Source organism: Candoia aspera, chromosome 5, assembly GCF_035149785.1.
Source record: "Candoia aspera isolate rCanAsp1 chromosome 5, rCanAsp1.hap2, whole genome shotgun sequence".
Lineage (NCBI taxonomy): Eukaryota > Metazoa > Chordata > Lepidosauria > Squamata > Boidae > Candoia > Candoia aspera.
This window is the reverse complement of record NC_086157.1, coordinates 40,306,688-40,326,322: the sequence shown is the minus strand read 5'-3', so window position 1 is coordinate 40,326,322 and position 19,635 is coordinate 40,306,688. Positions and strand designations below refer to the sequence as shown.

At 38.1% G+C, this 19,635-nt stretch overlaps 1 protein-coding gene across 1 annotated transcript in view; it reads left to right on the top strand.

Moving 5' to 3' along the window:
• The first annotated feature begins 10,231 nt into the window (after positions 1-10,231).
• Positions 10,232-19,635, top strand: part of ASMTL (acetylserotonin O-methyltransferase like) — a 31,778-nt gene continuing 22,374 nt past the window's right edge. The window contains exons 1-3 of the mRNA XM_063305039.1: positions 10,232-10,400; positions 15,590-15,721; positions 17,873-17,920. Of these exons, the coding sequence (XP_063161109.1) occupies positions 10,308-10,400; positions 15,590-15,721; positions 17,873-17,920 (273 nt within the window). The 5' untranslated portion in view covers positions 10,232-10,307. The remainder of the gene's footprint in view (positions 10,401-15,589; positions 15,722-17,872; positions 17,921-19,635) is intronic.

Sequence of the window (19,635 nt, the reverse complement as noted above, 5' to 3'; positions counted from 1 at the left end):
TTAGCAAGGAAATAATAGATGAAGCTTATATAAGCATCCATTTCTGCCTTTGTACAAGTCCCCTCTTCCCATCAAAATAATTCTCCAGCATATATATAGACATCTCAACACTGAGGCAAACAATATGCTAGCTTCATGTAACAAAGTAGAATAGAAGCTATATTTAGAAGTCTTTAGTAATCTGTGATTTGTGTAGATTTAAACCCAGAGGTCCATGAATAAGGGAATAATCACCCCAGAAACTGAATGTCAGACCCAGGGCTATCATAATGAATACCCAGCTACCTTAAATTATCTTAAGGTAATGATTCTTTAATCAATAAACTTTTCTTTGGGTATACATCAGGCAATTATAATTTTTCTCAACTGAAGTTTTAGATAGAGAATAACTCACTTTATTTTCTCCTTGCTCTTTTTGGTGGATCCTATTTAGTATGATGCCCAGAAAAATATTTGAAATATTTGAATGTGTCTGTGTCTGTGTCTGTGTCTATGTATGTATAGATACAAATACAGATACAGATATCCTTCAAGTCAGTGTTGACCCCTAGCAACTACCTGGAGACAAGTCCCTGCAGTTTTCTTGGCAAGATTTTGGCAGTGGTTTGCTATTGCCTGCTTCCTAGGGCTGAAAGAGAGTGACTGGCCCAAGGACACACAGCTGGCTATGTGCCCAAGGCAGGACTAGAGGTCACAGACTCCCAGTTTCTAGCCTGGTGCCCTAACCGCTATGCCAAACTGGCTCTCTTATACACCTGATAAATAAAACAACTGCTCTGGATCATGCTGGCTGGGTAATTCTGGGAGTTGAACATACCTCTTAAAGTTGCTGAGCTTGAGAAACACTGGGCTAGGAGAAACTGAAGATAAATAACAAAACTGATTATTGTGATATAAATATTAGTAAATATGGCCCAGTCTTGGTGAAAATGCTAGCAATTTTCTATTAAACTGGTGCCAAGGTCTGGGGAAAAAAGGGAAATTGTAATAAAGTAGCATATTAACCTTGGAGAAACTCATTTAGGGCCATTTTTTCCTTTCCCCCACCTTTTAATAAATAAATACAGATTCACTAGTCAATTGATGTTCTTGCTCAAACCTGACTCTTGGGGTATTATAAACTATACATTCCCAATTTACTCTTCAAAAAATTGGAGTACTGAAAAAAATTCCCATTCCAGCCGCAACACGTAGTACAAGTGGTGCCTAGCAGAGTACACTGCTCAGTATACACAACTGTGGAGAAGGAAGGGGGTTTTTTTGTAACTTTTTCATTGGATGATGATGTTTTTCTGTTCCATCGGAATCATGTCATTCCGTATGAAAGGTATAACAATGGAACTTTTCCAGAGTCACTACATTTACATTTAAATGTAAGCCAGTGTTCTTCTACTTTGATCATGTTCTAAAGAGAGATTTTGACCAGTACCAGATGAAGGCCCATATTCATAAATTGGGTTCTACATCGTTATACTTGACAACAACAATCTGGAGAGGAAAAGAGATTACCCTTACTCTAAGGGGCTACGGGGAAGTAAACACAGCACCAAAACATTGTTAGGAGACAGGAAAAATTCTGAATTGCTTTACTTATTTGACTTATATTTTGACAACATTAAAATAAACAGGGAGTTAATATGCTTAGGCAGCGCTTAACACAAAATGCAGGTTCTGTCTGTTGCGACATGAACAGTTTGGATCTGTCTACAGGGTCAGTATTATGAATAGCTAATGCAGCAGGCTTTATTTCACTCAATTTGCAGGTTTTGTTGTGTGGCAATCCAGTTGCTCTGCAGACGTGATTAGGCAAGTGCAGAGATAGTAGGACTGAAAATTGCACAAGCTAATTCAAGAAGCCTATATACTAGGGATGGAAACAAAAGACAGATCTGCCAAAAATTCATAACACTGCCCAAGAAACTCAAGAGGTAAAACAGTTCATGATAGTGTATCTCCCCCAACTCCTTCTCCTTCTCCTTCTTCCCCCAACTGAAAGTCATTCTCATTGTAAACAAATGAATATGTTTTTCCTGTTTTTAACCTAATTTTCCAGGTTTCAAACTACAACTTGAAAAATAGAGCTGCTTCAAATTACTTCAGTTGCTGTATTTTATTTCTGTGCATGCTTATCATTGCAGCTCTCAAATACAATTGAGCTGCTGAGGGAACTTTATACTCAAAATGTACATTTTTCTGTTGATATTTAGCTCTACCCATTATATTGCCATATAGTGTCAAAGAAGTCAGTTCTTCTTCTCAGGCAGGAACCTTTTTGTATTTGCAAATGTCAAGGTAGATCAAACAATTCAGCCATGGCCTTTTCAGTCTGATATATGTAACTTTAGTTAGATCCATTAAAACATCATGCACCGTATGCTTCAATGTCTCTTGAAGCAGAATGTCACTACAAATCACTTTTCATAGAAAAAGGGGAAGTTTGACATTGTTATGTAATTTGACACCAGATATGTGGGCATTTTGCAGAACAAAGGTATTTTGAGATGTAAACACTGCAAGTGACTTCTCCCTGTATTCAAAATAATGAAGGGGAATATTAGCAATATGCATTGATTATACAGGTTGTAACAATGAGATGTGCTGCCACTATGCTGGTATTTCTATACATTCTCAGGTTGACAGCAGAAGGAAAAACATCCAAAGAGAAAACATAAAAAAGGATATTTATTGTTTTTACTTATTTACTGTAGAAAAATGTTATGCTGTCCTTCACCCAATGGCTGATATCCCTCCAGCCTCTATGGAAATCCTGCCAAGGTGAGGAACAATACTGGAGATAATGGCCACAGATGTAAGTGCCAGGGACATACTTTCAGCACACATTCTGCATTATCACACATGCAATACACAAAACATCCTCAGCACAGTCTGATTTCATCAGATTTCCTCAGCATCACCAGATTTCATCAGCCAAATTTGCAACATTTGAACTGCCACCGGCCCTCAGACACATCTACAGAAAGGGAGCCACGTTCACATATGGTGCCTGCAACATTAGTTTGGCTTCCCACACATAAAGGAATGGAAGGAAAACCAAGCAGCCCAGCATCTGCACAGTTCTCCAGGAAGACTGCCTACAGAAAGCATACGCGGAACCCTTCCCTAATGCTTAATTAGTGCTATTTCTTGACCCTTGATTTAGCAGACAACTATGTCATAGCAGGTGCTGCTCCGTTGGTGATCCCTATCTTCCCTTTACCACATACTTTTGGAAGGTATTACCCTGGTTATCCATGTGTAACATACGATATTCAAAGTGATAGGTTTAATCCTCCAGCTTTGCCGCCCTCTCTATTTATTATATCATCAGCCAAGGGGAACACAATCATGGCACTGCATCAAGAATGGGGAGGATCTGACTTCAAGAATCAAGACTTTCTACCCTGTTTTGTATGCCCTTTTCCAACTTGCCATTCTGGTATATTACAGGTTAAATAATGTGTGAAACAACTAAGTCCTGAAGGGAGCTGAATCACTAGGTTTTTGGACAAGAACACTTTTTATCTAAGATTTCTATGCTCCTTTCCTTTTCTTATGCAATGACTATTAACTTCCAAATTTCAAATTGGGATAAAGAGCAGCATTCACTTTCTGGGTAACCATTCAAATGTATCAAAGCCAGCACCTGCTGCACAAAGAGCCCAAAAAATGTGTTCTTCTTCAAACTCTTCTCAACTCTACCAAGGTGGGAGTATAATGGGTAAATATGGGGGAAAACTGTTGGAAGGAGTGCTGAAAAATTCTATCTTCAATCAAAAAGCATAACTACTGGGAAAATTGGGAGGTTTCTAGGTTAGCAAGGTCCTGAATATGTCTGGAAAAGAGTAAGGGTGTTTGCTGTAAGTGGACTCAAAGGGAGCTTTGAATTATTATAAGCAAACTCCACCATGGATAAAAGGTCTGGCCAATTAGCTGTAGCTAATATACTAATGGATGTAGTGTTCTAAGATGGTATTGAACTTTTAGTTTCTCCATCTGGCTTTGAACAATGGGCCTATACAGGGGGACTTTTCAATTTAATAATTAGAATAGGGTCTCCATTGAATCAAGATGCTTGGGCAAACTATGTTTCTGGAAAACTTATTGAATGAACATGTACGCTGTTTTCAGGGAAAAGGTGAAACCAGAGCAGGAAATGAAGTATGTGATCTTAGGAAAAACATTTAAACCAACATTAAGTTAGCATCAAGACCCTTGACACAAAGTACATCAGGCTAAAAGTGTGGCATGAGGTATTATTGTTGACATTTGCTCTGATGTGACAATACAGTAAGTCATGGAAGAGACAACTGAGAGTTTTCAACATTCCAAAATATCCAGCTGTTTGTCTGTCAATCACTAAAATCTCTCAAGATTGTCTAATTGGGCACAAGATTTTATGCAAGAACACCAAAATCTAACATGGTAATACAGAAATCTTATATAAGAACATCAAGATCTTTCAAGATTGCATGCAAAAACACTCAGATCTCATCAAGCAGAAGTATCTTTCTGCAAGATCTTAAAATTTCCTGGCAGGATTACCAAAATCTTGCATAATCTCCCAAATGGGATTTTGAGCAATCTGGGTGAGAGCGTTCAGGCTGCTACACTAAATTGTGCAATTAAATCTGAGACCAGAAAATATTGCAAACTTCTGCACAAAGAAAAACATGATTTTATATATTTCAGTGACTAAGCATTGTGTCATTTAATTGTACAATTCTATTAGGTGATTGTAAGTTGTTTTTTAACTGTTTGAGCTGAACTTTCCCCTTCTATGAAAAGGTATATTTTGAAACAAAGAACTGAAATAATAAAAAAAGCCCTAAAATATCTGAAGGCCAATTTTATAGAAGAAATTTCTGACTTAGACACATTTGAATGGTAGAAATCTTACCTGAGTGATAAGCATCTATTTAGAAGACTTTAATCAAATAAACATGCCTTCATCACAATAGTAATAGTAATGTGAACAGTGCAGAAAAAGAATCGTATTGAATTCCTGAGTTAGACTGACCTCTTGTGGGCACTTCAGTTTGAACATAAAATTTGATATTTTAAAGCAAGAAGCACTGAGCAATTTTAGATCTGAGATATAAAATAACTTGCCACTGAAGCATGTCTGTACCCAGTTTGAGACAGATAATTTGAATTCCATATTTCCCTCAAGCTTTATGTTCTGATATTGCATTTGGTTTAGTGTGAACTTGGGAAGTACTGTAATGCTTCCCTTTGTATCAAAACAGATAAGATTGAACTGCATATATCATTCACATGTACAGCTCAGTCTGATCCATGCTTACTTGGTAGAAATTCCTAATGGATTCAGTGGAACTTCATATGACACACATTTAATCTGAGATTTAAAATAAAAACTTCTTCTATTGTTTTACATATCAAACATATTATCAAATTATCAAACTTTTTGTAGAAATGAAGGTGAAAGGTGAAAGGTTCCCTGTGCAAGCACCGAGTCATGTCTGACCCTTTGGGGGGATGCCGCTTTTGCAACGTTTTCTTGGCAGACTATGAACGGGGTGGTTTGCCATTGCCTTCTTGTATAAATTCGAACAAAAGGGATATGCAACAAATTATTAGAAATGGGTTTGAGAATGCTGACTGCCATTAATAAAATTATCTATACATGGATAATTTCTAATACAGTTAAACTTATTCATTACTGCAAGATACCTTCTTGACATGGCAAACAGTATATAAGTGGATTAAAAGATTATGAATCTATTCTGTAATGGCATTGGGAATGGCATCTGCAATTCTCAGAAAAATTACTACAGAATGGAAACAAGGGCAGAAAAGGGCCAATTATAATGGCCAATGAATTAGTCAGATGATATGACTGAAACATGTCCTAACCCTAATCGGTGAAATTGACTGCAACAGATTTAGTACAAACTAAAAATATTTCTTCATTGCATGTTGTAAAAAACAAAAGGGAGGGATCTTTTTTAAAGGTTAAGGGAAAGTGAGGACATTTCCAAAATACTACTCTTTTTCAAATTAGAGCAATCTGAGGCTGCGATCATCTTCATTCCATCTGAACTCCATAGTGAGGGAAGTGCTCCTTCTAGTGGACCAATAGAAAAGTGCTGAATAGCACACAATCAATGCCCACTCTGTGAGCTGCTGCTGGTCCTGAAGTATTAAAACTTCCCCAGTTTAAACACAAGAGAATGAAAATAAATTGCTAAGAACAATCTCCATCCATCCGTCCGTCTGTATTTGTTGGTCCATTTGGAAAAAGTGCATAGGCATCTGCAGGGGGACAAGTAGGGAACCAGTGATATTACACATGTCATAAGATTATCACAGAAATGACACAAGTTACATTTTTCACATCATATTGGCTTGTTCCAATCACCTATGTTTGAGCAGTTGCCACACTATGAACCTACTCAACTGCAAAGGCACCATTCTCTCTCTCTCTCTGCGTGTGTGTGTGTGTGTTTAAAAGCCAACATAAGCTGTGAGAGGCTCGCATGTCACACATTTTTTACAATAGTTCTAAGTGTTTGTTGCTATGGTGTGTAAAATATAGTCAGGATTCTTCTGGACTGTTTTGGTTGTTTGTAGATTCTTGCAATTTATGGGCATCCATGGGGAAACAAGAAGGATAAAATATGTGTTTGTGATGTAAACTCCTCCCCTTTTGTAAGTGTATCATGGATGTTGCACACAAGTATGTAAGGACTGGTGCTTGCACTGCAATGTCATGCACACATTTTGTCACTCTGAATGTCTCTGTTGCAACTCCTCCTTGGTGTACAATAATCCAGGCAAAGCTATTAGTAATGGTATCAAAACGTTCTCTTCCATTTGCCCCTTCTCCAGCAAGAGACCAGCCCATTACAAAACACCAAGCTGCTGCCCAGAGTGTTTTTCAAGTGACCACTTTTGAAAGAGAACTTCTTCAGAGATATGTTTTAAACTGTAGCTTTGGAATGGAGGTGGGATTAATAGTTACCTTTTGCTCAGGAGCTGGAAAAAAGCGTGAGGCAAGAGTTCATAGCAATGGGAAAATCGGACCACTTGCAAGCTTGGTGTTTCGAAGAACATTGCCAAAGAAAATTCTACCTTCACTGCAATTTCAAACACACTACAGTAAGGTTAAAAATAAATTGACCCTGTTCTTGAAAATTGTTGACACTGTAGGAAGGTCTGCAGCTGCATTCAAATTGTTAATTATGATGGTTAGTAGAAAACTATGAGGATCAATATAAGCTTTCCTCTAATAATTAATGCAGGGCAGATAGCACAACGTAACTCTTCGGGGAGATGGGCAGTAACAAAGCTTCTCCTTCCTTATTCCAAGAACTGTGATTTGACCATAGGAGTTATCTTTTTAAAGTTACCTGAATGGAAATAGGGCATTCTAAGTTCCCCTAGAATGCTGGGTGGAGGATTCTGGGAGCTGAAGTCTACACATCTTAAAGTTGCCAAGTTTGAAAAACACTGCCCTAGAAGTATAATGGAATACAGGAAGCTACTAGAGTGTTAATGTTGGTAATCTTTATCTTACACTCAGCCTATATTGTTGTATAAATAAACCTATCACTGAAATACTCAAAGTGTGTGACCTTCTTTTGTAGAAACTGACTTAAATAATGCTGGAAGACTTGAAACATCTTACTGCCTAGACATAATTGAAACAAGCATCATGCTGGCGGAGAATTCAGAGTTGTAGTTCCAACATATTGGAGATTACCAGGTTGGGGAAAGCCAGCATAATATATGAATAACTTCTATTGACTCAGGGGTGTGATTACATACTCTGGGCTTCACCATTATTGTATTAGAAATGTATAGGCTTCACCTGTTCTGATATACTCTTCTATGCTTCATAACATGACTGTAATACAGTAGGCTACAACATCTTATAAACTTGAAGAAATCCATAGTGTTTGTAGTTGAAGATCCATGGGAATAATTTGCTTTCCAATTGGGCCAGAGTTCATTTTAAGCTTTTCATGAAATAATATAATTTGGGTATGTCCCCTTCTTTTTCTAATCTATAATGTAAAAAAAAAGTACACAGTACACACTTGTAAAAGTCAATAGTTTTATAAATGAACTTTGAACATAGTGATCTTTAACCTTTATTTCCTCTGCAAGCAGAGATTTTCCTGATACCATCTGGTGTCATTGTTCTCCATCTCAATTTACTTTATTCCTTTAGTTTCTGCAAATTTGTTATTGAGTTATAATGATTACCTATTAAACACTGGATGGCTTTTCTAGCTTATTAGTTATAGTTTAGCCCACCCTTTCTTGACCTTTGACCCTAGAGGAACCCTTGAAATATTTTTCAGGCCTCAGGGAGCCCCTGTACATTCAAGCTCAAATATAGGCCAGAAGTTACAAAATTATTATATTTGTTTCATGTGTAGGCCTGTATAAATGCATTAACAATGTCCTTAAACTAAAAATAATGAAACTTCCCTCTTTAATGTGAAGTTGCCCAAATTTGAAATAACGTTTTAAATAAATCATGATCTCCCAGGGAACCCCTAGTGACCTCTTGCAGAACCCTAGGATTCTATGTAACCTTGTTTGAGAAACCCTGGTTTAGCTTGTTCCCACAAATGTTGAACATTTCCACAGGTAACATAACAAGGGAAGGTCTAATAATAACTTAAATGGCTTCCAACTTTCATTTTGCCTTGGGAGTTGGAAAATAGGGATTTGATCTGCAAAAGAAGCAGGGGGAAGAGAGGTCTTGGGAAATACCCCTGGTCCTTTGGTGCCATATCCCCATATCAGATCCTCATACTGAGTTGGAGAACTGACAACTGTTCTCCCACATTCCACCCCCACCCCCAATATTCTCTCCCTCTGCTATTTTCTGAAGGTGTGTGTGGGGGGAGGGGACACCTATAACCCAGGCAGGGACTGAGTCTTTTTGGTGCTAGGAGAACTGTCACCAAAAAGATCTCCTTCCCACCCTTTTCTTCCACTTCTGTTGCCACCTATGGATTGACAAGAGAAGGAAATGGCTTTTGGATACAGCAGGAGAGTCCTGATCTTCCTGCTGCCAAAAGACAAATAGCCATGAAAATCAGTGACCAAGCATATGGAAGATACATGGCTGTGGTGGAGAACAAGAGCACGGCAGGCTTCTGACCCTATCCTTACCTTGGTATGATGCACTTCTGATGGACTGGACCACAGAGCTTGTGCCAGAAGCTGGAAACCAACATTTTACAAATGGAGTAGGAAAGACAAGCATAGGCTGCCTTCTCATTGAGTCAGGGGTTAGTTGAGCACAATGTTGTCTGTCCTGTAAATCAGGTTGCTGAGGCATCTCCCTTCTATTACATAGACAAGCCCTAAGATGTACCCAGGCATGCAGTAATATTTAGGTCATTCTATTATCTTTTAGATTATAATGCTGCATTTTACTCCCCAATTACAGATTCACATCCTTTTGAGATTCCTTTGTTTCTTTGTGGTATGGATCTATAGCTGTGTTCATACATGTTAAACCATAAACTATGGTTAACCCCCAAAGATGACATGTTCATCCATGCTACGCCAAAACAATCATAGTATGGCCAAACAGGCTAAGATGTAATAGTGTGTCTCCACAACACAGCTAACCAGATTGGTTACAAGCTTTGCACCTGCAATTGCACATGCTGATCTTGGGTTATTGAGCTATGGTTATTTTTGTAGCTTAGCATGCTGCATAAATTGTACCCATTTGGAGAGTAGATTCGTGCTGCAAAAATCCAGATGCCCATTCACCAGTTATTTAGAGATCATCTAGGGGTCATCCGGCTGTTTGTAGGCCAGGTTAAGCAGTAACTTGAGTCTTCTAATGACGTAGCTAGAGGACTTTAGTTTTGTAATTGCCGTTTGTAAGCCACATCCCGCATTTTAGCCCATTACATCAACAGAGGCAGAAAAATATAATTATCTAGATACATATTTTCCAGTTGAGGTCATTTGTGTTGTACTCTTTGAATTTTTCTTTTGGATTCCCTGATAAGCCATGTAAGTTTGTTTAGGCAAGGATTTCAACAGAATTTTCTTCCGCGCTTCTTGACTTCTTTCCTTCTTCCCCGGGCGAAGAACGAACGACGCAGCCAGAGAAGGAGAAGGGCACTTCCGCCATCCTTTCTGCCGGGACTGCTCTCATTGGCGGATCGGAGCGCTGAAGGCCAGAGGGAGGAGCGAAGTCTTCTTTGGAGTTCGTCCCTCCTTGGCCTCGGAGAGGTTGCCCGCTGGCGGTCTGGGGTTTTGCTCGCGCCCCGTTTTTTTGCAAAGTCGCCTTCACAACGGCTGCAGCCATGGTGCTAAACCCGGTCATTAAGAAGCTGGCCAACAAAAAGGTGGTGCTGGCAAGCGGCTCTCCGCGCAGGCAGGAGATCCTAACCAACGCGGTGAGTGCGCTGACTCGTTTAAAAGGCCCTGAGCTGGGGTGGTGGGCGTGGAGTTACTGTGCTTTGCCGAAAGCTGCGGTTTCCACCTGCATTTCCAAAAAAAAAGAAAAAAGAAACAAAGCTCTAGGCAGAGGCGTTAGGTTTTAACAATTAAACCGGTGCAAAAAGTGGAGAAGGTTTGTCTTACAACCATAGAGATTTTGTGTGTACTTTTTCCCCTGTGTATAAATTCTCTTTTTTCCTGTAGACAGGGCTAATGGAAGATCAAAATTAAGGAACGCTTTATTCTAAATAATTGACTCCATGGATAACACATCTGTGAAAGGAAAAGCACACACAATATACATTATTTATGCATAATGATTGTTTCCTGTGGAATTCATCAGATGTAGCTGGGTCATCAGTATAGCAGGCTGTAAGAAATTAATGGAGGATAATGCTCGCTGTTGCTGTTCCCCTAAGTATGGGCCACCTCTGAGAACTGAAGGACCCTCCTTTGGAATACCGCAGTAATCAGAAATGTATTAAACTTATCTCCAGTTTGTAGGATTCCCAAACAGAGTTGGAAAACAGGCCACTGCAGTAGATAAACTTTTGATCTGATCCTCCAGAATGTGCATGCTGTTACGCCTTGCACATGATTTGCAATAACTTTGTGACGTGTATAAAGAAATATACCCCTGTAAGATTCAGATCAATTCATTTATAACATTTATAAGAGCTGTCTCAAGAAAAACTGATATATCACAATTTATATCTGTACTGCTGCTGTTACACCTGATGGTACAGATTCTCAAATTAGTCATGTATAGTACATTTTGAGTCAAACTGCCCCAGCAGCCATGTTCTGCCCTGAAATGTGTAAGAGTACAGGACATAAAGTATCACAGTAATTAACTGTTACCGAAGTTTAGGTATGTCAAACCCTCATGTTATGTTCCATAGCCAATGCCTCAGCAGAGAAAAGCACAGATAAATGTAATGATTAGAAATAACTGCTAACTTCTGTAGTAGTACAAGGACAAAAATCACAAAAAAATGGGCTTTTGAGTTAATATAAATATTTTAAACATAGATTGGACAGGGAGAAGCAGTTGTTGCTGGCTGTCATGTGAAATTCAAGTCAGCAGTTTCTTAAACTTATTAAGATGGACAAAAAGAACCTTGTACAGGCTTAAGTTATATAATCACAGTCTTAAGACTACCCTTGACCTCTTGGATATCTGTTGGAAGCCCTATTAAAATAAAATTTAAATTAGTGAGTGTATTCAGTTCTGTAGTTAACATGATTACTGTCCATATATTTAATTACTTTTTCTGACACATTAACAATTTGGGCCAGTCACTCTTTCTCAGCCCAGCTCATCTCACAGTGTTGTTGTGGACAAAATAGGAGCAAGAAGGAGTGTTAGGTATGTTCCCCGCCTTGAGTTATTTATAACAATAATAAAGGCAGGATAAGAAATCTAAAAAAAAACTACAATTTGCTGGTAACTATTAACACATCTAAAGGTTGGTGATGTTGGAATTGGGGGACTCATACTGGGCAGCTCTGGTGTAGAGAGTGATGGTCCCCCCCCCCCCAAATGATTATACTTTGCATGAAAAGACATATGTCAAAGAACCTGGCCTCATATATCTCCACTGCTAAAGGTAAAGGTAAAGGTTTCCCTTGACGTAAAGTCCAGTCGAGTCCGACTCTAGGGGGCGGTGCTCATCTCCGTTTCTAAGCCTTGGAGCCGGCGTTGTCCATAGGACACTTCCGGGTCATGTGGCCAGCATGACTCACGGAACGCCGTTACCTTCCCGCCGAAGCGGTACCAATTAATCTACTCACATTTGCATGTTTTCGAACTGCTTGGTGTGCAGGAGCTGGGATTAACAACGGGAGCTCACCCCACCGCGCGGTTTCGAACCGCCGACCTTCTGATCGACAGCTCAGCGGTTTAACCCGCAGCGCCACCGCGTCCCTCACTGCTAAAAGTACACTTAAAATTGCAGGGAAGGGGCATGGAGAAGAGAGGCATATATGCAGTGATGTTCTATATTACAGGGCATTGCAATATCTGAAAAAATAACTTCTAACATTAATGTTTCAAAGGGGATCACAAACACAAACATGTTTTTGCCTGTATATTTAAAAAAAGTGCTTAAAATGTTGATATAGATTGTCTACCATCATACTCAGTAATACGGATTTGGAGCTCATAAACCTTTTAGATTGTTTGTTTATTTTTTTTGTTGTTCATACAAAATATGTAAAATACCAAGTGATATCAAAGTGTAATTGTTCTTTATTTATTTATCAAATTTATGAAACATTGTTTTAATCAATATGTTTTCAATGCTGGTGTATTTCTCTGTACATGAATGCTTTTTAAAATGTAATAAGATTATAATGTTAAAAAAAGTAAATGCATACCTGGTTCATTTCTTTGCAGTGGAGAAAAAATCATGCACCCATGTCTGAAGGATGTCATCATAGTAACTCCTGCTTCCTTTTTTCTTATAGTATAATATTGGACATTTTTTTAAAGGATTCATGTATATGACTTAATAAGACAAAAATAGAAAGCCTTCCTATTCAGAGCGATGAATGCAGTACAGGAGTTGGCACCAGAATGGTTTTGCTAATTCCAAAGTGCATTAAATTTGCATTTGGTTGCATCACTGATCCTGCTGAAATATTTTATGTAATATGTGAATTGATGTAATATGTGAATTTTACGTTACATGTGAATTGATGTTTATTTTCAGCCTGTCATGTTTGCAGTGTAAGGTTAACTTGCTTCTGACATAATCTTAGATTGATACCACTTGCAACAGTACAGTGACAACCAGTTGCTTAAAAGGAATCTAGGAATAAGCAGTTGTTGAATCTGCTCATACAGTATTGTGTAAATACATTGTACATTTTATTAGGAAACAAAAGGTTGAATAACTTAGAAATTAGTTTGTGACATTATGGATATGTATGACTAAGAGAAGTATAAACAGTTTGTTCATCTTCACTGTCTAAGGTGACATCCTCTCAGTATAGTAAATCAGGCTTTAACCATGTGAAGTCTCTGCTTGTATGCCTTTGTGAATGCCCGTTATTTTAGCAATGGTTAGTCCTCCGGGCAATCCAAAACCGCTATCTTTCAATAGAAATCTTTATGTGCTTAACAAATCTGTCTTTTTGGGAAAGATGGGCCGTGATAGAAATTTGATAAATAAATAACATTTGCAAAATAAATGCAAAATAAATGCTTAGGATTTTTAATAAATTTGTTAATCAGAGTAAGTGCTACCTGACATCTTAAAATGGAGTGGAACAATACATTGCCAGATTTCACATTAAGCTTTATTACCTGCTTAAATAAATAACATTTGCATTTATTTTGCACACGCCAAGTAGACAGACAAGCTTCGTGTTTTATAATTTTTTTAAAAAAGTTTAACAGCCTACTAAAATAGGGAATAAGAAAAATAGTGATGTGTCTAAGGTCTGCCTTGCTCTTCTCACTAGGATTATCAGAATTGAAGGGCAGTATATTTGGAGGACACCTTAAGGCTGCAGAGAGATTTAAACTGGAAACTTTTATGTTCTTTACATTCTGAAACTGTTTTTTTTTCCTTCCAACTACTAGGTAAAGATATCCAAATGATCACTTTTCGATATCTAATGCAGCATGTACAATTATATTTGGCTCTGTGTGTGTGTGTGTGTGTGTGTGTATAAAACCCTGTCTAGTTTCTTTTGCTTTTGTTTTCCATGTGCCAAGAAAAGTACATGTTTCAAAGAAGGATGGAAGGAGGTTTGCATAACAGCTAGGTTTTGTATTTTTAAAACTTGGAGGGTTTATCTCCATAGCGCTTAGGAGAAGCCTAGATCCAAGCTGAAGTAATCAGCAGGTAATAAAGCTTAATGTGAAATCTGGCAATGTATTGTTCCACTCCATTTTAAGATGTCAGGTAGCACTTACTCTGATTAACAAATTTATTAAAAATCCTAAGCTTTTGTGAGCCGCAGCTTATACATTTTAATACAATTTGTGAGCTGGAAAAGGTGCTACCAAACTCCTCCTGATTTTTTGCCACTGTAAGGTAACATGACTCTCCTCTATTATAAGATGAATTGATATAGATTACATGGCTTAGATAGTATCCATCTTTCCTTCCCACTTTCTTTATTTGCTTTTGTTATCTTGTTGATGAAGAATTGTAGCTTAATAATCATATTAGTGTTATATATTCTCAATTTTTCTTAAAGCTAACACAACACAGCTACCTTTGTTTCTTAGATTTCACTCACTAGGCTGAGTTCACCAAGTGGTTGAGAAATCGTTACTGTGAATTCATAAAGTGGACAAGAATTCTTCTGAAGGACAGCTAAATTCAAGGGAGACAAGCAACTAACTTATAGTTCAGGACTCTAGATAGCCAGTTGTATATTCCTCCAGTACCTTCTATATGTAATTTGTGAGAAATGGTAAAACTCTTTGCTCCTAAAAGCTTACGCTTTTACTTTATTAGTAATGGATTTAAATGTGATTAAGATGTGATTCTTATCTAACTTAGAGTTTCTGCTTTTCTCTTGCTATATATGCATTTCTGAAAAGTGGCTTATATCCTACTCTCATGGAGCACAAATGCAACATTTGCAACCTGAGGAGCTTGACTTGCCTTAAATGAGCTTGAAAAAGTTAATCAGGGGCAGATCCAGTTAGTATTTGAATAGTAGACTGCTTTGAAATCCCATATCTTAGATTAGACTAGAAAGTCAAAGAAACATCTAGAAGATAGCGGAAACCACTTCCATCTTTTTGCAGATAAAACTTCCATGTGGTCACCAGAAGTCAAGTTTATCATGAATGAGTTTTTATCTTAAAATTTCTTTGTTTTTTAAGATGCACCAGAACATTTTGTTACTGCTGTGCATCACTCAGTCTTTCAACTCAGGCAGACCTTACTTTCTGACAGATGATAGTTCTGCTAGCAGAGTAGAAAGATTAAATAGAAAAGCTAGTGTACTATATATTCTCCTGTTGCACCACTGATGCTAGATACTCCAGATTGCAGTCTGCATTCTGAAGAGGATAGTGTTCAGTAGTCTTTAATCACCAAGGTCTTGGTGAAAGCACCTATAAAATGTAAAAGTTGCATGATTTTTTCCCCTGGATTCACTTATTCTTTCTCTTTAACAGGGTCTCCGGTTTGAAGTTGTTCCATCCTGGTTCAAAGAAACACTTGAGAAGTCAAGTTTTTCAGCCCCGTATCAATATGCTGTAGAAACTGCAAAACAGAAGGCACTTGAAGTGGCAAAAAGAATGCATGTGGTAAGCCTAACAATTCCATATTAAGGCTATTTTTTATTTTATTGATTGGATCCGGTTTGTTTCTTGCATTGATTTATTAACACGTTTCTTCTAATATCTGTGTTTTGGCATCAAATAACAGGAAAAACACTACCCCCTTTAGTAGAAAGTCAATTATTGATATAAGGGTGGGTGAAATGATGGGTCTATCATCCAATTAATGTGTGCTCTATTCTGTCCAAATAGAAAATGGATGTTTATAGCCAAGGAGGATTTTGTTCACCATCGCTATTTATTATCAGTACAAAATTTACATTTGGCAGCCTCTGTTAAACATGGAACATGGAACCAGTGGATGAAACATTGGACTTGGAATAGAAAAACATTGAGCTCAAATACATGTAAGAGTATAAGATGTTGATCAGGATGATGCCAAGCCAGCATTCAGTGTCCAATGTTCACTGTCACACAGTGGCTCACCAGATTAATTCAGAAATATCATAAGAATGACAAGAGGATGATAGCCCTCTTCCATTGGGGCTTTTAATAACTAAGGCTTACGATCTTTGTTTCTGGGATTAATGTTTAGACTTTGCCCTATAATCCATGAATTAATTTAATACCCTTTTAAAACATCGAAATAGTGGCCACCACCATATCGGATGGCAGAAAATTGCATAGTTTAACTATGTGCTGTGTATAGAAGTCCTCCCTATTGATTATATGAATTTTCCCATGTAGTGTTTCAATGGATGACCTTGAATTGTAATATTGTGAGGCAAATATTTCTGTATGTCCACATTTTCCATATAGTTTTATATGCCTAAATCTTTCTCTGTATGAAAAACAAACAAAAAACACCTAAGGCATTTTAATAGTTCAATGTAGAGAGGCGGCTTCAACCTTCTAATAATTATGGTTATTCTTTTCTGTACCTTTTTCAGGTATATAAACACATTTTACAGTGCAGTGCCAGAATTATACATTGCATTCAAATTGTACTTTCATAATAGACTTACATGAGCTTATTAATTTATAGGTATTTTATTTTTCATTCCTTCCCTAATGGATATTTCCATGGAATTGGTCTTGACACTAGCCACATCCAAGGTTGACATTGTCATCAAATTATCTACCATTTCTCTAATTTTTTTTTCCAGGATAGTTACTATCAGCCATTTGTTTATATGCGAAGTTTGGATGTATTGCTGCTCTAACATGCACCATTTTTTCACTTTCATGAACTGATTAGCTTAAAGCTCATTTGCTCAGTTTGAGAAGAACTCCATGAAGATTTCTCCAGCCTTTATTTATTTATTATTATTATTATCCGTTCTGAATAATTTTATAGGTCATCTACAACTCTAGGTCATTTATAAATACATTCTGTACCAATACGCTTGTGACCTTCTGTGATTAAATGTGGATCTCCTTGGTTTAGTCCAGCACCTTAACCACTATATTACATTGACTCTTAAGGTAATAATATTTGCCTTAATTCTTTAATTTCCCCACCTGAAAAAACTAGTTCATGCCTCACTAGGGGAATTATATGTATCAAATTAATTTAGTTTTTTGTAATTTCTTTCATTTTTAGCACACCTTTGATAACCCTTTCACCCAATGGTTCATGATTCAACTGTTTTCTTCTCAGATTTTCAAGTTAAAAAACATTTAAATATTTTCTGCATGCATTTCTCTTTCCAAGACATGTGCTTCTATGGTTCTCTTCATTTGGGCGAAGCTAATAGCTTCTCTGACCTTGTTTGCTGACTACGCTGGCATTCTCTTGAATGTGGCTGCATGCCTGGTGTAGAACTGCTTCCTTCCCATTGAAATTAATAAGAGACTATTTAAAAAAGGCTGCAGAAGAAAATAAGTAAGTACTTGCCATCCAGACTTTGAAAATGACAGAAAGCCTGCTAGTTTATTCTCTCTGCCCTTCCCTACCAAGCACCAATCAAATGCCAGCCCAGCTTGCAAGTACTGCACCCTCTTAGGCTTGCTCTTCCATTAATGATTGTGCTTGAATGAAGTCAAGATTGCTTTTACTGTATTATAATAAGGTTGCTTTTTTATTTAATTTGTTATCTGCTAGCATTCAACTTTACAGGAGCATTGATAATGCTGTTATACACAAACCTGTTATGTTTTTTTTCCCTTTTCTTTCAGAAACATCTTCAAACACCAGATATTGTTATTGGAGCAGACACTATAGTGGTGAGTATATACGCTGACAACTATTCAGTAAAGGTTGTGTAGGTCTATAGTATTAGTGAATCAGTACACATAATAGAAACTAAATGTCAGGCTCTTTTGTCCATCCAATATTGGTGTATTTTTAATTCTATTATAACAGGGTTGTTCTAGTATGGGAAATCGCTAATAATACATAACACAGTCTGAGGAAGAAAGGAGTTGGAAGTGTGGTGAGGCAGCTGAAGTGATTTTGAAGGCCAGTTTAGACAAATTTGGAAATAATACTTCTCAGTGGGTCCTGAGTGAAAAATGCATGAGCGTCATGATGGAGGAAAGGCCAAGCAGTATAGTTTCCTGTTAGGTCAAGAAATAAATGTTTTTGTGAGCAATTAAACTTTACACTTCTGATCTTTCATGTCACTCATTTATATTGAAATGTACCATTGTTGAGAATCAGAGGATTATATGAAACATACACTAACAGAGATATTATGATAGCTCTGATGCAGATGTGCTGGTGTCCTTTGGTTTCTTCATTACGTTTCAATTCAGAAAAATCCACCACAAAGCTTTTTTTAAAGTTTTGCCTACACACAGTAGCACTTTGCCCAAAGAGAGGCAGTGTAAGGATTGCTTACCTTAATAGACTCAGACTCACAAGCAGGAACTTAATGATATCTGATTTACTTAAGAATAGTATGCAAATACAGAGAAAGCTGAGAATGAGCAAAAGCGCGCCAAATACAAACTAAAAACCCTCGGCTCAAACGTAATCCCTCCCCTCGCCCTGCCGTTGCAAACTCCCCCCCCCCCCAGGTGCTGGTAACCGTTTCTGCTGATGTCATGGGAAAGGAACCTTGAACACACAAGATAACCCAAACACATTCCAATCCAGCTGCTAACATATAACAATCCCACAAGATGGAATCCTCCTCCCCTCCCAGACAAAACACGCATCAGCCAAACGACATGCGAAACGTTACGATGTAACGGCAACATTGGAACGATGAACATGACATACCACCCCCCCAAAAACACTAAGGGGCAGGTTTGAGAGGATAAGCGTCGAACTAAAACAGGAGAATGAACATCACGGGCAGACACCCACTCAGGGCGGGGAAAGTGTTTCCACCGAATGAGATACTGCAGGGTGCCACGAAGTCGGCGAGAATCAAAGACCTCCTTCACCTCAAAATGTTGCTGTCCGTCAATCATGATCGGAGCAGGAGGTGGGGGTTGCGGATGCCAATGATCAGAGTGGTTGACAGGTTTGAGCAAACTGCAATGAAAAACAGGATGTAAACGTTTCAGATTGTGTGGCAAATCCAGTTTAAACCTGACAGGATTCACAACTCCCACAATGGGAAAAGGACCAACAAACTTAGGAGCCAGCTTCTTCGAGGGCTGAGGGGACTTAATGAACTTGGTGGAAAGGTAGACCTTATCACCAACTTTAAAAGCAGGTTGAAGGGCTCGTTGCTTATCAGCTTGCAGTTTATAGGCAGATTGGGCATCAGCCAATGCCTGCTAAATCACTGGCCACAAATCTGCCAGTTGAGCAGCCCAATCAGAAGCGGAGCAGGGCTGCGCAGGGGGTTGAGGTAACTCGGGAATGGGAACAAAATCCCGTCCAAAAACAATATGGAAAGGGGTGTGCCCTATGCTCTGATGGACGGCATGGTTATAAGCCACCTCAGCAAAAGGTAGCAGATCAACCCAATTATCCTGCTGATAGT